Source organism: Lytechinus variegatus, chromosome 2, assembly GCF_018143015.1.
Source record: "Lytechinus variegatus isolate NC3 chromosome 2, Lvar_3.0, whole genome shotgun sequence".
NCBI lineage: Eukaryota > Metazoa > Echinodermata > Echinoidea > Temnopleuroida > Toxopneustidae > Lytechinus > Lytechinus variegatus.
In genome coordinates, this window is record NC_054741.1 from 71,120,296 (window position 1) to 71,144,613 (window position 24,318).

Below are 24,318 nucleotides of genomic sequence, written 5' to 3' on the forward strand. Positions count from 1 at the left end.
TTTCAAATAAAAAAACACTAAAAATTACTGACATGTATACTTTTCCAGTAGCTATATTTTATCGTCAAAGTGTTCGAAGTTTATTCTCATTTTTTTTTTGTTTTGTTCTAATCATGTATCATTTTAAACATAAAACAAACAAACAAACAAAAGTAGCTTTTTAAATGGTAATTTGAGTATTGTATTGCCTTAATTTGTCTTCAAAGTGGGGGCGGGCTAATGAGGTCACGATCCGGCCTGCCCCGTCCCCCGTCGCTGATCAGAGAAAGGAGAAATCACGATGTTTATCTTGCTTTCCCCAAATTTCCAAATATTGCTACGACTCATTTTATCAACCTGTCTGTTTATTATTGTAACCTTTGGAGGAAAAAAATGGGTAGGTTGATGTGGACATGTCAGGGGGGAATCCCCTTATGACGTAAGACTAAGAACCTCACTTGGCAAAATGGCGGAGTACGCAAACCTCGAAGACTGGCGCTTTGATTTAAACTCGCATCCCATTTTTGAGAAGTTGCGGTCAAATCCACCTAGAAATGGCAGAAATGAAAGAATCAACCCTGAAAATTTGATATTTGTTAACGATGGTCAAATTTACGTGTGGGATAATGATGCAGCGAGGCTTCTAACGGCAAATCTCCGAGACGTCCTCGTCCAAGAACAAGCGCATCAGTGCAACACACTACAGGTAATAGCTGTATTGTGTGGTCCCATGTGTGTATAAATAAGTTTTATCTTTGTAATATGTTGGATTATTCAAAGTAGGCTAAGTGGAAAGAGAATCTCCATCGTATACTGGTGGTTCTAGAAAGAGAATAAAGACCCAGCACACGGCAACGCCTCAGCTTGTTTTTACGTGCCTGCTATCAGTGCTATGTGGGTAATGGAATGTAAAACTAAAAGAATGAAAAATTTTAGTCATCGTATTAAATGTATTCGTAATCGTATAGGCCTATAGGCCTATAGATCTAACTTACCGGTAACATATTTAGATCGGAATTGGTCACCATTGTCCTGGCACTAACGACAATGTTACACTGACTGGTTGGAAAATTTGAATGTAACGTTAGAGTATTAAGTGTCCAAATATCGGACACTTACGAGTCTAAGCATAATTGGAAAAAACAAAAATACAATCATTGAATCAAATAAAAATCATGTTTATTTCCACAGAAAAATATGGAGAATATTAATGTCATATAGAAATAGAATAAAAAAAATTATTTACTTACCTCTGCTCCAGTACCTGCAGTAGACGGCTGGCAGCCGTCTGTTTCGAGGAGTTTTTTAACAATAAATTTTTAAAAATATTTCTCCTCGTACACAGAGGGCTCACGATCGTGCAGCTGCCATTAGGGGGTTAACAATGTAAAATCCCCATGGAGCTCATGGATTTTTGTCTTTATTTCATAAAAATATATAAAAAGAACGGGACCAAAATCAGGATTATTAATTCCGTTTTGGCCTGAAATGCACCAAAACAGGAAAAAATAAACTCAAAAGGAAAACAAGCAGTGACTTCTACTCCCTGGTTTATCCGGAAATAACACATAAACATATGGCCATTGAGTCCCTGTACATATTGAGTTAGAAATTCAGTCTCTGGAACTGGTGAGTAGAGCCAACGGAGTTCAGTGGAACAACCAATATAACAGAGACTGAAGCCCTTGGTCTAACCTCCAGAAGCTTTTTTTTTAGCCAAAAATCGGATGCAGTTTTCAAATATCGGATGCGTAAAGTTGTGCGCCGGGATCAATTTCGGTGATTTAAATCTCGCTCTAGACCCCAGAATAATTGCTTAAAGGGATGATCCAGGCTGTAAATATTTATATCTCATAAAGAGAGTAAAATTCACAGAGCAAAATGCTGAAAATTTGACCAAAATCGGATAACAAATATAGTTATTGAATTTTAAAGATTTGCATTATTCCGGTGAAACAGTTCTAGGCATGTCTTTATGAATATTCATTAGATGGGCTGATGATGTCATATCCCCACCTGTTTTTTGTATTTTATTATATGAAATTAGGTTTATTCAAACATTTTCTACCAAGAACTAAAACAATTGGATTGACAATTGATTGAGTGCATTAGTTATTTATTGCCGCAACTTATTTCTTTATGATGTAGACACAATATTTACACATCTATAAACAAATGCAGTACATGTATTTATGACTTCATGTAATAACATAAGAAAAAGGAAAGTGGAGATGTGACATCATCAGCCCACCTAATAAATATTTATGATGATGTGCATATAACTGATTTCACAAAATATTGATAAACTTTAACATTCAATAACTTTGTTATTTGTTATCTGATTTTGATGAAATTTTCAGCATTTTGCTCTGTGACTTTTATATGTACTCCATTCATTTAGATAGTTATATTTTCATCCCGGACCATTTATTTTAGCTCTGCAAATGCCGATTTTAGTTATTACTATCAATCATTGTGATATAGAAATTGGTAAATAATGATAATTTACTTACTAAATGGACGTCTTCGCTCAGCTGCGCGCAACTTCGTTTTGAAAACAAGCGAGCGCGTGTCAACAGCACGCATTTCCAATGCAATCAGCCGATATGTCTGATGTTGGGGTAGTGCCATATTTGGAAGGGTGTCAAATTTCCCGCCATAGGGAACCCCGCGGTGGCCATTGCAGATTTTTTTTTTGCGATAGATCAAACATGCGCAATCTCAGTGGCAATATTTCTGGCTTAAGACACTTCCCTTTTACAAGATTTTTTTGGTCATCAATCTTTTGGAGTCCACAGTTAGCGAGGGTCATATGAATCTCTGGAAGTCAAAATTATGGATTTTACCCTTGGATTTAACCCCTGGAATATTTTTATTGAGCAGCAACTTGGATCTACTGTGTGTGCAGTTCAATACCAGGTATGTTCATGTATCTTATGCATTCAAGTCTCCTGCCAGTGCGGGTTCCTGTATTTATGGGGAGGGAGTTGAAGTCAATTTCATCCGATATTTGGAACCGTCCGATGTTTGGGAACTTTACTCTATATAATAAAGTGGTAAGTTTGACTGATTCTCTGAGTGCTATTGAAGCGATCAAGGAAAACAGCAATGATAATTTTGTAAGAGAAATCATAATTACAGCTACTTGTCTAAAATATATTTATGTACATAAATTTGCTCAGATTGGATTCCATCTCACTGTGGCACAGTGGGGTTTAATGAGGACAAAACGGCTGTCTTCTATGCAAACTTGCAAAGGCAGCCGTAAAACAAGAAATAGACACTAGAATTTAATTCGTCATGCGGACGAATTAGGTGGTCTGTCTTTATTATTGCCATCATGATCACTATTACCATGTTCATGCAGATCAATATGATCTTCATGATGACAATGGAATGCTCATTATGGATGGAATACTTGTAAAAGACGGGAGATGATAAAGCACTGTGAAAAGGGTCTCTTTGATGTATGACAATACATGTGATAAGAAAAAAGTAATTACAATCTCTTTTATCTTGGCTAAATTTTAACTTTTGTACCTTTAAATTATCATAAAGGATCATGTACGAGGTGGTAAAAAGAAAAAAAATGGGAAAAAAATCATCTTGTTTACCCCAGGACTCGAACCTCCGCCCTCGAGAAAGCAAGTCAAATGCGTTATCCATTGAGCCACGATATTCCCCATAGAGATTACACGTAAGCAATTTTGAGAATTACAATTCCAATTTTGCAAGTGAAAAACGGGCATGATCCCGGCATCTGATAAAAAAATAGAAGGAACACTTGTGAAAGCGTAGGATCTCAGCTACATCATACTAAAAGCTCAGGGAAAAGTGACACTAAAAAATGGAGATATGGCTCACGAAATAGAGGAATGTCGAATCCAGTTTTGAGAAAAAGTCATGTCCCATAGAGATTACACGCAAAATGAGGAAAAATGACATGCCTCTTTTCATCGCTGTTTTACGCAATGATGCGTTTCTCAAAACGAAAATTCATGTAACTATCGAGAAAGAATACGTTCTAAACTACAACAAATCAAAATCTGGGCGAAAAACAATTTATATTCGAGAAGTTACAACCAAATTTGCATAAATTTGATGACGTCATTTTTGAAAAAATGAAATTTCTAATTTAGGCGCCATTTTGATGACGTCATGATATATTTGAGGGACATTGATGACATGAAATCAAATTTACAACTCATACTCTATCGATATATGAAAAAAAAATTGGGGGTCAATGGACTATTTAAAGAGCTACAATGAATTTTCAATAGGCATGTTTTTGCCCATATATGGCCTATAGTGAGAGCTCGCGCGCACACGTGCTGCAAAGTTTAACGGGTGTTAATTTCGTTATTAATGGTTGTAGAAGGTTGATCAAGGTATCAAATTGTTCAGAATTTTATTATCAATGCAATGATGTAAAAAAAAACGGTGTTTCTGTGTTGCGTTAGGGCGTTACGCGCGGAAACGCGCGCGCGTATGTGCGCGCGCGCAAATTTTTGAAATGCTTAAAATGACCTGAAACGTACCCAAAAAATTTTATAGGCCATTTAGAGAATTTTTTTACCTTTGACGCGCGCGTACGCGCGCGTCATGACCTTTACATGACCTTTGATGACATTGACAGTTGACCCTTGACCTGAAGTTAATGTCATGTAAATATTGTTAATTTTTGATAATTGATAATGAAGATATGATCAAATGAAGAATTTTACAAAATGGCGCGTAGATGACGTCATCATAACCATATGACCTTGAAAAGCTTAGTTTGCCGTCTCTATGATAGATTCTATGTATGACGAAAAAATCAGCAAAATTGATTCAGCCAATTCCGAGAAAAGTTGGCGACAAACATAGGTGCCAAGAATAAAGAAAGAAATAAAGAAAATTCTGACGAAATCAATAGGTGATCTGTCATAGACAGACCACCTAATTAATAATGGTTTGAATATCCAAGAAACAAAACAGATTATAAGAATCCTTGCAAGAAATGAATGGCAGAAGAGATGGGACAAGTCAAATTCAGAATTAAGAATATATCAGAAAGTTGTCGAAAAAAAACACCCTTTGATTATCTCTGCACAGACAAAAGTGGTGAAAAAATGATTCACAGTTTAAGTTGAGGAGGTTTGGGTTTAAACGACTTCCTTTTTAAGACAGGAAGACACACAACTGGAAAGTGTGATTTCTGTAATGAGAGAAAAAAGATATACCACTTATATGTTTGCCCTAGATTTATTATTCAACAATGTTAACAATATCTCTGATGCGGAACGTAAAGTGGAGAATTTTGCAGTAAAGAAACAAAGTGCACTTATCAGATATTTCAAAAGGACTCATAGATTTAAAATTGGTTGCCAGGATGGCAACAATTACAACAGGGTGTAATCAAGATTACAGAGAACTAACTTGTAGCAAATCATATACTTTGTGACCACAACACTTTTCTGATAATATCAAGGTGTATATTCATATTTATTTGGGTAATTGTTTGTGAAGATTTTTTCACCTTAATAGTCTACTTGTGCACCTTTCTTGTCACATTTTCTTTATTAATATTATATGACCCTTGAATGTCAGCATTTACTCTACTATAAATAGTTTTTGAAAAAATGTTGAAATTGATCTAATTTTACATAAATTCACTTGCGGAATTCCAGTTGAGGTTCTACGAGGTATAGAATAAAGTGCCCCCCTGCTCATGTTTGAGAGACATAGGGAATACAATTTTTTATACTCCTGAGACGCCCTCGAAATGCACATCAAGCGGCTTGTCAGGATACATGCTTTTCAGGGCAGGAGAGGTTTTCTTGCACAATTTCCTAAGAACTTTTCTTTTCTCTCTTTCCTTTTTTTTCTAACTGATATAGATTCAACAAAGAAATTATTCTGCTTTGGAAAAAAGGAAAGCAAATTAACAAGGCAACAATAGTCAAAACTGACTAGTTTGCCTATTCCAAATAATAACAACAACATTTCTTCTGTATGGCAGTGAGTCCCACTCGCACCAGTCAGTGTGTGCAGTGACGAGTGCAAGGTTGTTCCGCCAGGAACATTTATTTGCCTGGAGGACTTTCTGATGATATTTTTGTAATTTTTACATTGTATTTCATCATGGAGCCTAGACATGGCCCTGATAGGCTGGCTGTCAAACTTGATAAACAAACCTGAAAATCCCACTAGAATTGCTATTTAGCTCTGCCATTTGTTACCAAATACAGCACGCGACACTGGCATTGGTCCGATGGTCCCAGACCAATAGAAATTAATGCAGGGCCAGTAACTTTTCAAAAGTAGCCAGATTTACTGGTCCGTCATGACCAGTTAAAAATATATCAAACTGGTACAAATGATATTTTCTCCTCTTTTGTAAATTACAAAAAATGGCTCTCCATAGTTGAGAAATGGCTCTTATGAATTATGTTGTGTGAGTTTTGTACTGTTTGTTGTATGCTTTTTTTTTTGGGGGGGGGGCAATAAAAGCAGTAAAAGACAGCAAAATAAACTTAAAGCCTTTTTTTTATGTTTTTCTTTATTTTGGGGGGACCATTAAATTTTAGTTTTGGACCAGTAAAAAAATGAAAAAAAAAGTGGGTACATCTACTAGTCCGACATGAACAGGTTGGACCAATTGGAAAAAAGGGTTAGTGTGGAGCCCTGCCAAATGTGCAATTAATTGGATTTTGAAGACTTTATACACCTAACGCTGATAATGGTATAAGAAAATATCAAATTATAAGCATGAAAAATTAGAGGTTTCTTACCAGACCGATCTGTGGTGGCCATTACAAAATCTTCCCATGATGCGTTTATACAATAGGCTTGACCCTTGGCTCGCTTCATTATAATGTAGCTACGATGTGCTACGTTATGAAGCGCCATTTTGAAGAACAATCTATAGACAAAATTATTATTCAACAAATAATGATTATTTGTATAAAATTTATATTTCAGTTGTAAATATTTATATTGATTGTTTACATCCAAGATATCAATTTAGGCAATCATGTTGGCATTGAGTCGGCAGGTGATAGCTAATAGTGGTAAAATCAATTTTGGTGTCTATTTTGTAATTGGTTACAACCTTAATTGCATGGATGTGGGTCGGCTGTGGGCTGAAATATAAAAAGTTACCGGTAAGTGGTACATGGTCTGGTAAAACGTTTGTACACATTATTATAGTACTCACCAAATCATCGGGGGAGCATTTCATTGACATTTAAATTGTCAAATTGACAACAGATGTCGATGAATTGTTCCCAGGCATGGTGTCAACTAAATAGAAATGATGTATTGAGAAGTTGAGATTATAAAAGTATACACAGTGAATCTTTAATAAGGCTTTGTGGGACTTGTCTTTTAGTGGTCAGGTAAATTGAGTAGAAAGTATTAATTTTGTTACTTCAGATGTTGGATTTGAGACCAAGAAACAGTGGGGCTCTCTACTTAAAAATGTGTGGAGCAAAAAAGAAAGAAAGGAAAATGGATGGAGTGAGCCCCCCCCCCCTCTCTTCTCATATATCTGCACTATATGACATAGTTTAAGCAAGCCAAACAGCAAAAAAAAAGATAAGTAAAATAAAATTCTGTGGCAGTTTGATTATATTCTATGAGAGTTTATTTTGTGACCACTGACATTACCCCAAGTGGAATCCAATTTCTATATATATCAGAAATCTGCTAGTATGAGGTGAATCCAGCCACCCCCATTCATGGGGACAAAACCAGGGGCCGTATTCTGAAAATTGTCTTAAGAGAAATATTCTTGTATCTTTGGAGTTACAATAAAATCCGTATTCTGAAAATTCTTGTATCTTTTCTTGTAAATTTTCTTGTAACTTTCACTGAGCGCGTATGATGTCAGAGCTATAATGATGCATAAGTTAAAAACGGTGTGTACATGTATATATCTATGTGCGCAAGATAACATATCGAGATAAAAGTTATTCTGGAAATTCTCTTTTCTTTGCATTCTGTTAACTTCCTTGCAAAAATACAAGAAAATATACAGGAGTTAGGGGGCTATTGTAACTTAATGTTGCATGCGATATTTCTGGATCAAAAATAATAATTTCTTGCTGCATCTTGCAAGAACATCATGTTTTACTGCAGGAGACATTCGGAAGACATTACAAAGACGGATTGGTAGACTTTTCATCAATTAAAAATTGGTGATCAAGATGATGAATCTTTTCAAAGAAAATATGACTCTGAGATCAGTCACATGTATTTTTAGCACAGTGGCGCACATGCATAAGCGTTGGGGGTACAAGGGAAATACGCCTCATGTCAACAATGCGCTTATAATAATATTCAGAAGAGACACTTCCATTGGTTGGCCTAAGCATATTACAACTTTTATGATTGGTTGATAAGAGAATATTGGGCGTGTCAGAGATAAAATAGGGGACATCCTTACAGAGTTAAGACAATTTCCAGAATACTGATTTAAGACAATTTTAGCGAGCTGTTATTCTTGCTGAGTTACAAGAAAAGTTAAGACAATTTTCAGAATACCACCCTAGATTTAAGACTTTCGATTGATGATGATGATAAAGAACATGAATGTGCCCCAATTTTACAGGTTCTCTTGTGCATCAATGCCCCTGTCTTTGATGTTGAACATATAATACCAAGTCTTTGTGGAGAGAATGTCTTGCTGTATGGTAGGAAAGGAGCCAGTGTATTGGTGCTTCCTCGGAGACATGGCAAGCATGGATTGTTTGAAGGAGGAAAGGCACAGATTAATTGCAGGTTAGTCTGAAAAAACAATGAAGGAATAAATATCAGTCTTGTGAACCTCTATTAAGTATCGCTAATTCTCAAGTTTATTCATTTTAAAATTTTGAATCACCAGATGTTATTACTGCCATCAATGTGCAGACACGGAAGGAAAGATCATGCTATGGTAAAGCTAACAAAATTTCATCTTTCTGATCTAGGTATGAAAAAATAATTTAAGCCATGATAAGTAATCCTAGAAGTAATAGAATAATTGTTTTTTAATGTATTTACTTTCAATGATGCTTTAAGGGCTCCTATTCTCAACCTTTCTTGACTGGCTTGAATTTCTTGGTGTTACTTCTGGTATTGTTCTTTGCATACTACTACAACTAGTTTTTCTTTTCCTTTTGTTTTTTGAAGGATTACACCAATAGCTGAGAGGCTCTTCATTTCTAATACATCACTATGTCTGCTGAAGGCTGCCTGGTACCCAGGGAGCGAAAATGATATGCATCTATCAATTCTTACTTCAGACAACTATTTCAGGTTAGACTCATTGTTCATGGGTTGAGGTTGACAGGTGAGTCACTGACGTCGGAAATGTCTCACTTCTGCTAAAGCAAGTGAGACATTTGTGACGTCATTGACTCAGCATCATCACCATTGAAATCTCAACCATGGTTAAGTTTATGAAATGCCATTAAAACAGAAAAAAGTATATGGAGCTATTGTATTAACTTGAACAAAAGAGTACTTGATTGTCACTGATCAAGGTCAAAGGTCATTAAGGGTCCGATTGTCACTGATGAATGTCAAAGGTCATTAAGGGTCAATGAACTTTTGCCATTTTGTGATATTAATATAATAAACATAACCAAGGATAGAATTTTGGATTTTTAAGATAATGTTGCAAGTATAAGACCCTATTATATAAAATTTACATATATTGGTTATCAAGTTTCTGCAGATAGATAGAAGTAATTTTGTGTCACTTGGCAAAGGTAAAAGGTTTATTTTGGGGTTAAACAAATAGGTTGTACTGTTGTAATATGATTAAAATTCTTTCAAATTATGGTATCCTAAATGAAGTAATACTTGTAAGTAATAGATGTAATGTATAAAGATCCACTTTCCTTTGTTCAAAGTGTAGATGGACCTACTGAATAGTTTGTGACAACTTCTGGAATTCTTCAGGGTGACACTTGCCATGTCTATTTGTAATTGTAGTAGATTACATTCTAAGAAATTCACTAGATTGTGTACAAATAAAAGGAATGGACATCATACCTGTGTCTACAAGTAGGGACCAACACAAATATTTGATTTAGATTATGCTGATCTATATAGCATTGTACTGCTCTTTTGAAGGATGCACAAGAAATACTTCTTGCAGTAGAAGTTGCATCTACGAAGTTTGGCCTTTACTTGAATTCCCCAAAGACCAAGTATGACATTTAATGAAGCTCATGATCATCCAACAATACTGACAAGGGAAAGGGCCAAGCTTAAAAAAGTGGATGATTTTAAGCATTTAGGTTCATACATATGCGACTCAAGAAAAGACTTTCTATCCAGGAAAGCTCTTACAATGAATGCATGTAAAGCTGCATTTGATTTGGGAATGAAATATTTCTATGTCATGATAACTCTCCCTGTTTAGTGCATGTGTAGAAAGTATCCTTTTGTATGGTTCAGAAACATGGACCATCAAGAAGTCCATAAAAGATAGATTAGATGGCATATACACATGACATGTATACTTGACTAATGAGGGTACAAAATATTAGTTAATGAGATCACAAAACAAAAGATGAAATTTATGGAGATCTTCCACCTATCTCCACCACAGTAATTAAACATAGTAATATGAGATTTGCTGGTCACTGTTTCTGTAGTGAGAAGGAAATTATTTCTGATGTACTTTTGATGCGCCTCTCTCATAAAAACGAGAGGACAGAGACCTTTTAATTTGTTGATTACATATATGTAGGGATACAAATGATAAGTTACATGACTTACCAATTCTCACGTCAGATTGCGAAGCCTGGCGTACCATCGTTGATTCATGCTCGGATGCATCCGATTTGTAGTAGTGTAGTAGAAATAGGTATCCACTTGAAAAAAAAATTTAACAAAGAATAAAATTTGAAGTTCCAAGATTATTTTGAAATTGTAAGTCTTTATTCTATCGAACTTGAATTGAATGGTAACGAAGTGTCATCATTTACATTCCAGTAAGTACGCGGGTCAGGGTCAAAGGAGATAAAAATTGATCTCTTATGTAATATTTCTAATGTATTTAATAAAACTTGTGTGATTTTTTCTTTGATGAAACAAATGAAAAAAAATGAATTTCAAATCTATTTAATGAAATTGAATAAAACTTGTGTGAGGTGTTGTTTGATACCACAAATGAAAAATGAATAACTTGTCTCTGAGTCAAGGTCAAAATTAATATGATGTCAAAAACTTTGGTTTTATTATTGAATGAATGATTGTTTTCACTGATAGTCACAAATTAAAATTTGTTTTTGTATTCTATGAAGCTTGTACATAAGGTTTAGAATTGATATTTTGTCATATTTAATTCTACATTCATTCATTTCCTTACACCTTGAAGCTTGAATGTAAAGAATATGTCTGACAAGTATTTATTTTCATGAGTATTCACAAGCATATTGGATGAAATTTCGATAGTTTTAGGGCAAAGCCATTTTGCTATGGGCTGATATTTTTTCATAATCGGAATTCCCCTTTAGTAATCTCCATATTGATTCACACAATAGATAAATCACACAGATTATGGCAGTTATAGGCAGTGCAGTGATATGTAACATGACTTTGATATAAAATGTTAATTTGCTGAAAGTTATAACATTTATAGCATCTTGTGAATTACATACGTTCAACTAAAACAATATAGTACAGCCACACATAGATATTGTTGATGTATCTCTTTGGACTTAGGCAAAATGTTATTCATTATTAAATTACATATAAATGACCAGATTAGAGCAGTTTAGGATCTGGTCTAAAAAAATCCACAGACTTTTGTGACTCTTTGACTTATTGAAAGTCAGCTTATTGAGATTCAAGTATATTTGAACATTTTCACCCCAATTCCTTTACTTATATTAAACAGGATTGTATTAAATTTGAGTATTCTCTTTGTTCCTCACAGACTGTATGACATTACTTCACCACTGAAACCAGTCCAAACCCATCGACTGGGATCACATGCTACCAGCTTTGCCTTGTCTTCCTCTCACTCCACGTTTGACGCTGCACTGGGTGAAATCGCCATCACCTTTGATTATGGCCCGCCCTCTCTAGTCCAGGCCAACACAGTGTACAGAGGGGCGGGATCAGAGAGCTTTATATACCCTGTCTTCATCCTTAGAGGCAATGGGGATATCTATGTGCTGAATACAAGTTTGACAGATGTTAGGTAAGAGAATGATGGGAAGTTGCAAAAAGCTTGCAATCAATTGCAAGTCTATTTTAGGTCCCTGAATCAATCTTATGTCTCGCATTTAATTATAAATTTGTGATTGATTTCTGAACTGCTTCTTGCAACAAGGAGTGTAATCTGGGCCCGTCTTACAAAGTCTAGAGTTACAAGGAAATTTGCACAATCTCCTGAGTAAAGAAAGAGAATCACACCGAATCTTCAAGAGAACGATATTAAGCATTTAGTTTTCATTATTTCCTGTTAAATGTGACCGACTTATTTGTTAAGCCTACCCAGTGTCCTTATCATGCCAATATAGGGAAAGAACTGCCCCAAAACATTCAACGAAGGATTGTGCTTAATGATTTCCCTAATCAAAGTTTGAAGCTCCACAATTGGAAAACATACTGTTGCAGAATTTTGGTACATGTAGTAGGAAACGCGTATGACATTTCACTGTTGTTTTGTTGAAATTAAGTCTTATGTGATCCCTGATTATTACACTCGTAAATAGGAGTTCATGCTATCTACTTTATTTCATACACTATTCAAGGATAGGAATAAAATTTTACACCCATTTTATAGGCATTATACATTAATGTTGGTCATTTCCTCTGTTACCATCAAATTGATCCCCACAATTTTCTTTGCTGCAGATATTCACACACCAAGCTACTTGGACCTCTGCCCATGCACCCCCCTGCAGAGGATAACTATGGCATGGATGCATGCAGTCTTTGTTGCCTTGAAAGTCAACCACCTGTCCTTGTTGTTGCTACCACTTCAGGCCTTCTTCACCACTGTATCCTTGTTGCGGGTGAAACAGATGCTGACGATGACAGTGTAAGAAGATGTCCTTGGAAATATATTACATGTTTAGATATTAGTGTATTGGTAGTGGTAATGGTACATGTAGAAGAAATGATGATGATGATGGCTATTGAATTATTTATGGGAGTGGTTGTCAAAATGATTGTGGCGATCAGGCAACACTTATTTTTTTAAAGGCTACTTTTCACAACTTACTGCCTAAATCTGTAATATTGGATATGCTTTAACATTGCAATGATTGGGGATTTCTCAAGCTCCGTTGAGAATTCCGGGGCTAAATGATTGTTAATGATGTGGACAAAATAATGTATTTCAAATTTCATATAACAAAAGAAATAGTGAGTGGGTGATGTCCTTGGTTCCTCATTTGCATAATGGCCAGGATGTGCACTCTTATATTAACATTAAGCAAAAATTTTAAATGTCATTATTTTACAAGCGATTTTGGTTAGCTTTATGCTGGTTAGATTTTCTCTTTTTCTCAAATCCATGTTTTGTTGGGATGGACTGGCCCTTTCAAGTGAAATTGAATGAACATGAATGAATGCAATATTGATATAATATTGACTGGCCCTGAGGGAGATACCAAACATATTTCCCAAACTAGTCTCATATTGCCCAGAGTCGAAAACGAGGGCAATATTGGTCTTGTGAGGGAAATATTTTTGGTATCTCCCAAAAAAGTAAGGCCAGTCACTATTATTATTACCTGTTCAACTCTTTCTGGTACATTAAATTAACATATTGATAGATTATATAACTAAATTGTTGGACTTACCTTGGTCAAGCCTCTAGTGTCAATTCTTGTCATATATGCACCTACATGTACATGTATGTCTATTTACAAGCTTGCAACAACAGACTGTTAATGGCAATGGCAAGCTGAAAGAAGACCTAGTCAATATTTTTATTATCATCCAAATCAGATATCTAGAGCAAAAATCATGATAATGGGGATTTTTCTTTTAAAGATAGAGTTCTATTGTGTCGTGTTAATATCGGTCTAGGCTCTGCACTTTACCATTATTATGCCGTACTTACAGCGCTTGGATCCAGCGTTGTCTTTATTATGACGTATATTGTTGGTGCGCGGACCCTTATGAAGCGTATCTCTTTATACGCATCCACAAATGCGCTGGGGATTGATGAGCTCGGAATACGGATATTATGGACCGCTAATTGTACGTAGGTGCAGTAGGAAAATTACTCTTTTCGGGGAGGAGGGGTGTACGCATATTATGGTCACTCGTCATTCAGCTTATCGCTGACCGAGCCATTGTGAAGTAGTTTATGTTGAGTTAATCAGATAGACAGACAAAATACGCGTTTATATCATGTCTCCAAAATGCCTCATTCAGGTAATATTGTATTTTATATTATATTGATTTCTTCATATGCAGACAAGCATCCATTCTGGTGACACATCGAGCATAGCTTCACTTGGACCAGGTGACAGTGAATTCTCTCTGTATGTATACGAGACTGTAGAACTGACAAGGTGTCCTGTAACAGTGGAAGATTATGATAGCGACATATCCTATCCCATCATGCTTCATTCAGGTAAACAACAGTCAGAGAAAAACTGTGACGAGAAGCAACTATTGCTTTTGATAGCTGTGGACTTTTATTTGTTGTTTTCAGCCTGGGTCGCACCAGAAACAAATCAGCTACAATCCATCCTACGAATATACGTAAATATATCATATGATATGTAAGAATGAGTTCATGTCGACAAATTCTGATTAAAAATTGAAAATATTGATTGCCATGATATTTATGAATCAAACATTTTCAAAATATATTATGATGATGACTACTTCGATATTAAGGTAAAAAAAATGAAAAAGTAAAATAGCCAAAATTTCAGGTATTTTATGATATGCTTATCTGGCCCTTCTGATATTGTTTAGGCATTCAGTCATTTTGTGTATCCTGTATTTTTCTAATTCAGTCATTGGTATGATATTGTATAGTTATTCATTATGAAGTCTGTGTCCAACATTGTTTTTCTCTGTACTGGTTTAATTTTCACTCTTCCATATATTTTTTTCCTTGTAGATCCTTCATCATGTAAGAGATACTTCTGTTCTCACAGCGGTGGAGTACATAGTGTCATCTTGGCCTGGCTAGACAAACTTGAAAAATTTTGTAGTAATGGTATAAATGATTGTTTTACTTTCTATATTTATTAATACTTGTCCCTTCGTTTCACTTGCATTCTTCACAATTTGTAAACAAATTTTTGGGCATTACTCCTAGAGGTTTAAGATCTCATGCTCGATCTGTAATGAAAATCATAAGTCAGAAAAATTGGAACCAGTGGGATTCGAACCTGCCATCTATTGCTTTTCGGGCAGCGACTTAACCACCAAGCTATCCATTACAGATCGAGCATGCGATCTTAAACCTATAGGAGTAATGCCCAAACTTTGTTTACAAATTATAATTTCCTCCTATTAAAGCCTCTTTCCATGTATTTGCATTCTTCTTATTTTTGCTTCTCCTTTTTTTCTTTTTTGTTGGGAATTGTTCATTTTTTTATACTTTTAATACTTTAACATTGGTGTTTTTAATTTTAATTGAATTACTTATTTCCTACTTTCCAAATTTCTTACTTGCTTGCTTGCTTTTTTAAACCTACTTGATAACCTTCTTCATGTTGGCAATTGCTGAAAAAGATGCATTCCATTCCATTCAATAATTCCATTAATACTCAGTGTGGTTTCCTAAATTTCAATGATGTTTGAGTGTACCATATTCTCATCTTAACTTACACATTGATTTTAAAATGTGTTTGCATACCATGTATGACTTATATGCCTTTGTTTCTTTTTGTCATATTTCACTTTCCATGATATCCCTCTTCTACCTCCGGCTTTTAGAGTACTCTCCCTACATCTCTCAGCTTCCTAACCTGCCCATGCCATCCCCTCCCCTGTCACTTATTCCTTCTAAGTTTTCTTCATTTCTTTCTTTCTCTTTCCATTATTATTAGTCTTTAGTCATGATTTGAAGATGTTATAATTGTCATATGTATAATGATTTCTTTCTAGTATTTTGTTAATTCCACCCAATTCAGCTTTGGGCTACCATGTGGTTTCTGATAAATACCTTTTCAAATATATTTTGTTTTGTTTTATAGGAGGAGATGAAGAGGAAGAGACTATACATGAAGTCAACCAGGATCATCCCTGTATATTAAGGCACATGATTTGCACCATGCCCTCTGAAACTTGGTAAGATAACTTTACAAGGTAACGATTTGTAAGCCAAATCTATAATACAGTTTTATCATCTTTGCACAACTTAGTAAATCATATGTGCTCATCATAGTAAAGAAAGAAGTATTGTACTTCGTAGGGAAATGTCCATTTATTTACTATGCCTTTGCCCTTTGGAAAATCAGTTAAGAATCTTGGATATTGATAGGTAAGAATCATTGATATTGATAGAAAAAAAGTTGTAAATGGATGTTATTTTTTGGTACATGCAACTTTAATTGATTACAAAACTGAGAAACAGTTTAGAATAGAATACTGATTTATGAGCATTTTAGTATCAATACATGGGAACAGAATTTAAAACAAAGTACAGAATATTCACTTACTTTTATATCTTTTCATCTTTAGTGCTCCATCTCCTATTTTGGGTGTGGCAGTCATCATCGATCAGTTGCTAGGCAACAATCTCATATGCTTGACTCACAACAGGGAATGTATGAGCACACCACTTGTGTAAGTAATCTCATTTGAAGAATATTATATGTGAATGAAAATACCTGCAAGCTGCTAATGATATATATGTGGATCTTGTGGATCATATTGATAATGAAAGGATTGAATATGATTATGAAATGGCAAAAGTGATGAAATATGTAGTGATATTTTACTTCTACCATCTCCACAACCATATTTTCAGTAAGTCTTGATAATGAAAAAAAAATCATGGTGATGGATGATGATGAATGATGATGATGGTGATGATGATGAATGATGATGATGATGATGATAGTGATGATGATGTTGGTGATGATGATGATGATGATAATGATGATGATGATGGTGATGATGATGATGGTGATGATAATGATGATGATGATGGTGATGATGATGATGGTGGCGATAATGATGATGATGATGTTGATGATGATGTTGATGATGATGTTGATGATGGTGATGGTGATGATGGTGATGATATGATGATGATGGTGATGATGATGATGGCGATGATGATGATGATGATAGTGCTGATGATAGTGATAAACTGAGTCCGAAGAATTACTGCTTCCACTATTTTCTTACCTATTTCTGTACTACTATAATCAAAGATCATATTCCTTTCAATAACCAGCCCCATAGAAGCTTCTACCCCACCCCCGCTGATGTCTGAAGGGAGGGGTGATGAGCCTCCAGTGTCCCCCCTCAGGCAAGCCAACCCAGAACCATTCCAGAAGTACATCAAGAGACTCCTCCAGAGAAACCATTCCAATCCTATTCTCAAGTAAGTCTTGTATCATTCTGTCTGATTTGACAAAGAAAATGATTGACATAAGTGTAATTTCCTGTAAGTAAATAGCAAAAGGTTTGTACAGTTTTTGTGGAATGAGTGTTTTATTGATTTCACCTGCACAAATGTCAATGAGTCATATGAAGTCACAGAATGGGTGTTTTTCTTTGACATTTTCTCCGGAAAAGAAAAATTGATATTGGAAATCTTATTAACTTGATTTGGTTACTCAGTCACTTGCTTCCTTTTGTCAAAGTAGAGTGGCATTCTTGTAATGGTTTACTGTGGTACAAGGAATAAATGAATTGATAAATGGATGTGTTAATGAATAAATGAGTCAATGTTTCACTTAGACAGTCAGTGAATACATGAATGCATTCATGGATGTATGTATAATGACAAAAAAAAAATAACAGTAAAATAAGTGTCACCATGGGGGAGTTATAGATTGAGTAGAATACAAAAATCTATTTGTTAGGTTGCAATATGTAATGACTCTGCAATTTTTGTTGATAGGACGAGTAGTAAGACGCAGCTCAATCTTGATGAATGCTTCCAGCTGCTCCTACGAGCCACCAAGACACTGCGAGAGGAATATATTCATAAGCAAGATACGGTTAAGGAAGAGATTGAGAAGAGGTGAGTTTTCTTCTATTTATTTCCCCTTCTTGTACTGGTTTTCAGGTGCATATCTGTTAACTTTAGCATCAATCCTTGCAATTTAGCCCAAGAAGTGCCCAAAATTGCCAAATGTTTGGTTGATTTCATGCAAGGAATTTTGACCAACCAAAGGCTTAAAATCTCTTTAAATGCATTGAGAGTAATATTTAAATATTTCATCTCCATTTAAATACCATTATTAACATTCATATAGTTAATGCTTTGCATCATATGTGATTGGAAACTATATCTCCAGTGGATTTATATAGAATTGGTTCAAACAATCTGAATTAAAGAAAACTTTGTCATAATTATTTATTAAACATTTATTTCAAATTGTAAATGGAAAGAGCAAACAGTGAGACATGCAAGAGAATGAATTTTTACATAACACTTTATAAAGGACTTTTGTAGACAAGATGATTGCCATAGTCCAGATTGACCTGTTCAGTTACCACTCTCTGTAAGATATGGTTTTTGCGATTCACTGATGCATTTTGGGTTATTCTTCTATTGTCTGTAGAGTCAAGATCCTGAAACAACAGAAACAGCAGCAGTTGGCAGATCTTGCAGAGTGTCAGCAATTAAAGGGAGATATCAGCATCAAAGCAGAGGAGTTAGCTGAGAGGTATAGTGATGCAGAGGAAAAACAGGAAGAACTTCTTAACAGGTAAGATCATTGACAAGGCCATTTATTGTCAAATCCTTGCTGTATAATTTGCATTCTGTTTCTTTTACCTTTTTTTTTCAATCTCTGCACCATCTAATTTCAAATGTGTCTCACAGTTTTTAAGTTCGTCATTCATATTAATGGGATTTTTTTTTTTGAGGGGGAGGGTGTCTGTCTTTACAAGCTGTAAAGCAAGCTGCTTATCTGACTATATTTATTTTAAGATTGTGTCACCATATTATGGTTGTTTATGTGATAGCTTGTATGTATGTAAGGTTGAGTTGTTCTACATAAGATGCGGAGTCAGCTACCCACACGACTTGAGAATGTATTAAAACTATTTAATGTTTGTTTACAGGGTGGGGGTTGTCCTACACACGCTACAGAGTCAGCTTCCCATCCTATCTGAGGCTGAACAAGGTATGAGAACAGAGTTAGAATCAATGCAGAACAAGATTGAACACCTCAAGACCTCACTTAAGCAGGTTAGTCAATGAAAATATATCATTGAATATTTCTCAACCTCTACAACGTGGTTCATTTACACATTACAGAATCTCATGGTCGCTGTTTAGTCTATCAAATCATGAGATAAAATATCACAATGTGTTCTCTTGAACCATCTGATATTTGCTGTTTCAGCAACTGGACATTGTATTCCAACACTATCTAACATGCAGACAGAACAGACAGAACTGCAATTACACATGATTGGCTGGTCTTACGCAGACTGTTGCCCTGGAGAAAATCTGTCTGCGTAGATTCTGATATGACACACTGACCCAACACATGCCACAATACATGGCAACATTCAACAGAGTGGAAAATCCCACAATGAAGGATCAACTAAATGTTATGAGAACATTTGATGTTATTTGCACAAGTTGGCCCATTGGTTCAGTTTGAAAAATGTCTGACCTTCAATGACCTTCAACGTACTCCTCCCCCCAGTTTTTGAGCAGCTAGAAGCTAAATCTCTAAAATCTATCTTTGTTTTAAGCATATGAATACTGTATATATATATATTTAATTTTTCTGTTCTGTCTTGTTTCTAGGTGAAAGCTAAAAACATCTATCAGCAGAAGTATGCTGAGAAACAACAAAAGATTAAAGCACCACCATCTTTGAGTCAAGCCCAAGAAAAACAGCTGAAATCACTACTCAAAGAGCAGTAAGTACTTAACAGAGAAATATATTGTTTGTTCTAGACTTGATTTATCAATGAGCCATCAAATGCATGCTTGGATTCTTTATTATAGGTTATAATGCATGTTACAAGACATTAACCCTATGATTCAATAAAGTTGATTATTTCTGCTGATATCTTTATGTATATTTGTCATCATTTCCTTTGTTAACTTTTGTATTTCTAATGGACAAATGAAAGGCAAAGTTCAATTCATTCATTCAAATCAAATTTGTAAAGGTCAATATAATAGGGCAGTCCAAGGCCATGGAATTTTATGCTTATTGGTTGGCTTTTTTATGCTCCTCAATTGCCTATAAAATTTGGTATGCTCTTTTTAACTTTTCAAAAATTTGTTGTAGTATAAAAAGGTTTCCTCTGGAGAAGTGGCCTTGCCTGATCTAAATTTAAGGCCTTCTAAATCTGTGGTAAAGGGTCAGTAATGTGAATTACTCTAAAGTGTTGTCCAGCATGCCAATTTTACAAGTAGTAGTGGTTAGATGTTTTTCAGCAATAAGAATTAAATTTGACGTCCAGTGCCCTCCCTCTGTAATGTTCTATTTTTATTCAAAAAACAGCCCTTTAAGCCAAAGAAAAAGTACATTTACCTTAGTGCAATTTTGAAGAAGTACAGAGCAAAACGTTTGCTAATGTCATATTATCACTATATTTACATACTTAAAAAAATATATTTCATGCGATAATAGAAGGGACCTATTGAGGAATTAATTTCAAACTTAGCTCATGTATTTGTATGCGACATTTGAGAATGATCCGAGTCGATTTCAGGGTGACACAATAAAAAATAAAGGTTATTATGTAATGATTTCAGAGGTTAGGTTTACTGTTTACCGTTAAGTACATTATTGGTCTAACAATGACAGGCATTTATTTTGATGGCATGCTGTCAAGAATCCACTTAGTTTGTCTAACGCAAACATTTCCTGTCGCTAACAAAAATTTTTGCTTGTTTTCTCTTTCACTTTCACAGAACTGAGGAAATTGCAACTCTCATTTCAGAAGTTCAGAATATCTCAATAGCGGTTGGGCCATGAGCTGAAATTACCAGTCAATCAATTGTTATATACAGGGCTTCATTCCATAAAACCCTTTTCCTCATCAACATAGGACAATAATATCGTAACAGCTTCTGAAATCATTGCATTTTGATTGGTTTAGAGCAAGTGTAGGGAAATTGGAGAGTATTTGTGAAACATGGCCCTGTTGGTGGATATGCATGTATGTATATATACACTGACCAAAAAAGCCCAAATCACTCTTTTAAGTTATATGGATTTCAAATGGAAAAGAAAACAAATTACAAAGACATAAAATGTTTCAAATGGGCCTTTGATTACCAATACAGTCAGTTTCAATAAGGACATATATAGTATGCCTGCCAATGAGTTTATTGTTGGAATGCTCCCTTGGGAGTGGAAGAAATGCATACATTGTGTGCTGGCATGCCAGGATCCAATGAGCGGGGTAATAATAATTGTATGTAAAGCACTTATAAACGCAAAGTATTAAGTGCTATATCCAGTTGTGTTCAAAAGTTAGTGAATCCCAGTACAATATACATCCTTTTTGCTTAGTGTTAAATGGAGACTATGTTCGGCAAACCGCAAGAAAAAAAACTTTATTCATGTAATATTTTATCACATGACTTCAGAAATAATTAATATATGGCAGAACATGAACAGTTTAAATATATGCTCATATTCTGGTGGGGTTCACTACCTTTTGAGCACCACTGTAAAGTAACTATTATTATATAATGAATGGATGTTTTCTTGAGTGATTTATTCACATTTGTATGATGTTGGACATTACTATGATTCCGTATTTTGAATTCTTCTTAGATACTAGCATGAAGGCCATACTGATACAGTTTATTCATGCAAATGTAGAATTTTTTATCCCCCTTCCAAACAAAGTTTGAAGGGGGTATATAGGAATCAGTTTACGGTTGGACAGTTGGTCAGTTGCCTATCTTGCACATCAAACCACTTTCTCAAATTTTAACCAATTCTCTTGAAATTTGGACCACACATTGCATCTTGGGGTAATGATGTGCAAGACACATTTTTTGTACGTGTTGAAAATTGTGTGGCCATGGTAACGGCATAATATACCAAAAATTAGGTACAAATCTTGCACATCAAACTAATTACTCAATTTTTAACCAATTCTCTTGAAATTTAGACCACACATTCGTCTTTGGGTAAGATGTGCAAGACACATTTTCAGTATGTGTTGAAAATTGTGTGGCCATGGTAACGGTATAAAATGCCAAAAATTAGGTGCAGCAGCAGAGGTATTGATCACCTCCAGTGTTAATTCTAGTTTTGTATCAGGCAGAGCATTGATGAAGAGAGTACATGTATCTATGCTCTACAGCATACTCAAACATTTTATTTCAGCAAAAGTCTGACCGGTATTAAGAATAGAAACTCATGGTAAAGAGGGAGGGGGGGGGGGGGTAAGATTAACAGAAACTCTCTTTGCACCTATGTACACAACTGATGCAAAGTTTTGAGTTGGGTGGTAGGAATTGTATGCTCAGCCCGAGTTTTGCTTCATATCTTATAGGCTTTTTATAGGCTGTCCATGAAACCTAGATGGATTTCAATGAAAAAAAAATTGTTAAGAAGACATGCTACGTTCAAGTCATTTTGATGGCTCAGAGAACCTTGCCACATGCTGTGTTTTCACTTTACTCCATTCATCAATTAGATTATTTTCATGGCAGGGAATAATTTTGCTTTACAAATTTGAATAGCATTTTTTGGTCATTAGAAAAAAGCTCTCAACTATGTACAGTCTTGGGTAAAAATGTGCTATTCAAAAGTTTTTTTGCATAGCAGTCTTTCAAAAATGTGGAGCAAATTGTGATGCGATACCAGAATTATTCTCTGCATGGACATATGCTTTGTAATTACATGGCCCCTTAACCCTATCTAGGCCGGGGTATTTTGGGAGTTCCTATGGCCGGGGGGGGGGGGGCCTCCCAGGCCCCCCCTAAGATCTCGGCCGTCGAACGCGCGATCGCGCCGAAAATTGGCACGCGGGTTGCCTGGGACATAATCTACAAGATTGTGTAGTAATTTATTTCATGCGAATCGCTATTAAGTGATTATGCTAATTTATGCGTAATTAGTATGCGAAATCATACTTTTTCCTCTAACTCCCTAAATAAAGCTCCAAATGTACTAATTTTTGGTATAGAAACTCTTTGTGGTGTCCTTAGCAAGTGTACATGAAAAAAATTGTGATATCAAATCATTTTCTTATGTATTATATTGTTTTTTGCAATTTCTTATGTATTTCTTTGGTTTTTTTTACCTTTTGTTTTTCAGTGTTTTTTCAATGAAATTTGTTGGGGACTCTTCTGTGATCATAAAAAGCATAAAATGAATACATTTAGACTAGCAAAACTAAAAATAATCATACATTTATGAATTTTGGTTGAAAACACAATTTGCATTGACTTTGTACACGAAATCACGTTTTTGAGCCATTTTCGGTCTGACATGCACTTACTCAACGTTACGTAATTTCGGAACCACGTACCCGGGTGACGCAAAATTGGTCTCAAAAGTTGCGCAAGACTTGAAAGTAAAAAGTCAGCGAGCGGCGCGGTCAAAAAATTTCGCACGGCGAAAATATCGCGCGATTCGTTGAGGGGGGCCTCCGAGGCCCCCCCCCCCCCCCGGCCTAGATAGGGTTAACCCCTCGACCAGGATTTTATATTGATATATTAAGACAAAATTTACATAGACCCCAGCCTGAATTGTCTCAGGTTTAGGAACCAATCATTACTTTATTTCAAACAAAATACCACATAAATGAACCTTTTTGGGTATACAGGGTGATTATGTAGTTTATGGCAGTTCCCTTAAAATAAATTGAATAAAAGAAACTCGAACCAAGATATTAATAAATAATTCTACTTTACCATTTGCCAATATTTTGGAATGCTCCAAGGAGCAGTGTTAAATTAATGATCTCAAAGAAATTAGGATTACCAGTATATTTTTCATTTTTAGGGATTTAGATTTTTGTCATGCTCAGTATCTATGAATGACAAAGAATTGTCTCATGAAACCTGATGCCAGACGCATGCTGCAAAAACAATTTATCTGCTACTGAAATTTGGACGATTTGATGTTCTTTTTCTTTTTTTGATAGAGGAACATTTTACTGGTATCAAGTTTTAAGAGATTTGGCCCGGAATTGCCTTATATTTTGACAAGAGGGATGTCTGAATCTCATGTTTGTATCTGGACATATAGTGTGTAT

The 24,318-nt window shown here is 35.3% G+C and overlaps 1 protein-coding gene across 1 annotated transcript; it reads left to right on the forward strand.

The window, feature by feature from the left end:
* Positions 1-409: 409 nt before the first annotated feature.
* LOC121408891 (nuclear pore complex protein Nup88-like) lies at positions 410-22,805 on the forward strand. Its single transcript, XM_041600584.1, has 15 exons — positions 410-685; positions 8,573-8,742; positions 9,133-9,258; positions 11,894-12,160; positions 12,820-13,006; positions 14,395-14,554; positions 15,053-15,151; positions 16,137-16,230; positions 16,624-16,728; positions 17,345-17,494; positions 18,017-18,139; positions 18,684-18,830; positions 19,189-19,315; positions 19,886-20,001; positions 21,008-22,805. The coding sequence occupies exons 1-15, from the start codon at positions 446-448 to the stop codon at positions 21,069-21,071; spliced, it is 2,175 nt and encodes a 724-aa protein (XP_041456518.1). The 5' UTR covers positions 410-445; the 3' UTR covers positions 21,072-22,805.
* The last annotated feature ends 1,513 nt before the right edge of the window (positions 22,806-24,318 follow it).

Coding starts and splice junctions, on each gene's coding strand:
- LOC121408891 (XM_041600584.1), top strand. CDS start 446: ATGGCGGAGTACGCAAACCTCGAAGACTGGCGCTTTGATTTAAACTCG. Junction 16,729..17,344: donor TGTATGAGCACACCACTTGT/GTAAGTAATCTC, acceptor TTCAATAACCAG/CCCCATAGAAGCTTCTACCC. Junction 18,831..19,188: donor CAGGAAGAACTTCTTAACAG/GTAAGATCATTG, acceptor GTTTGTTTACAG/GGTGGGGGTTGTCCTACACA.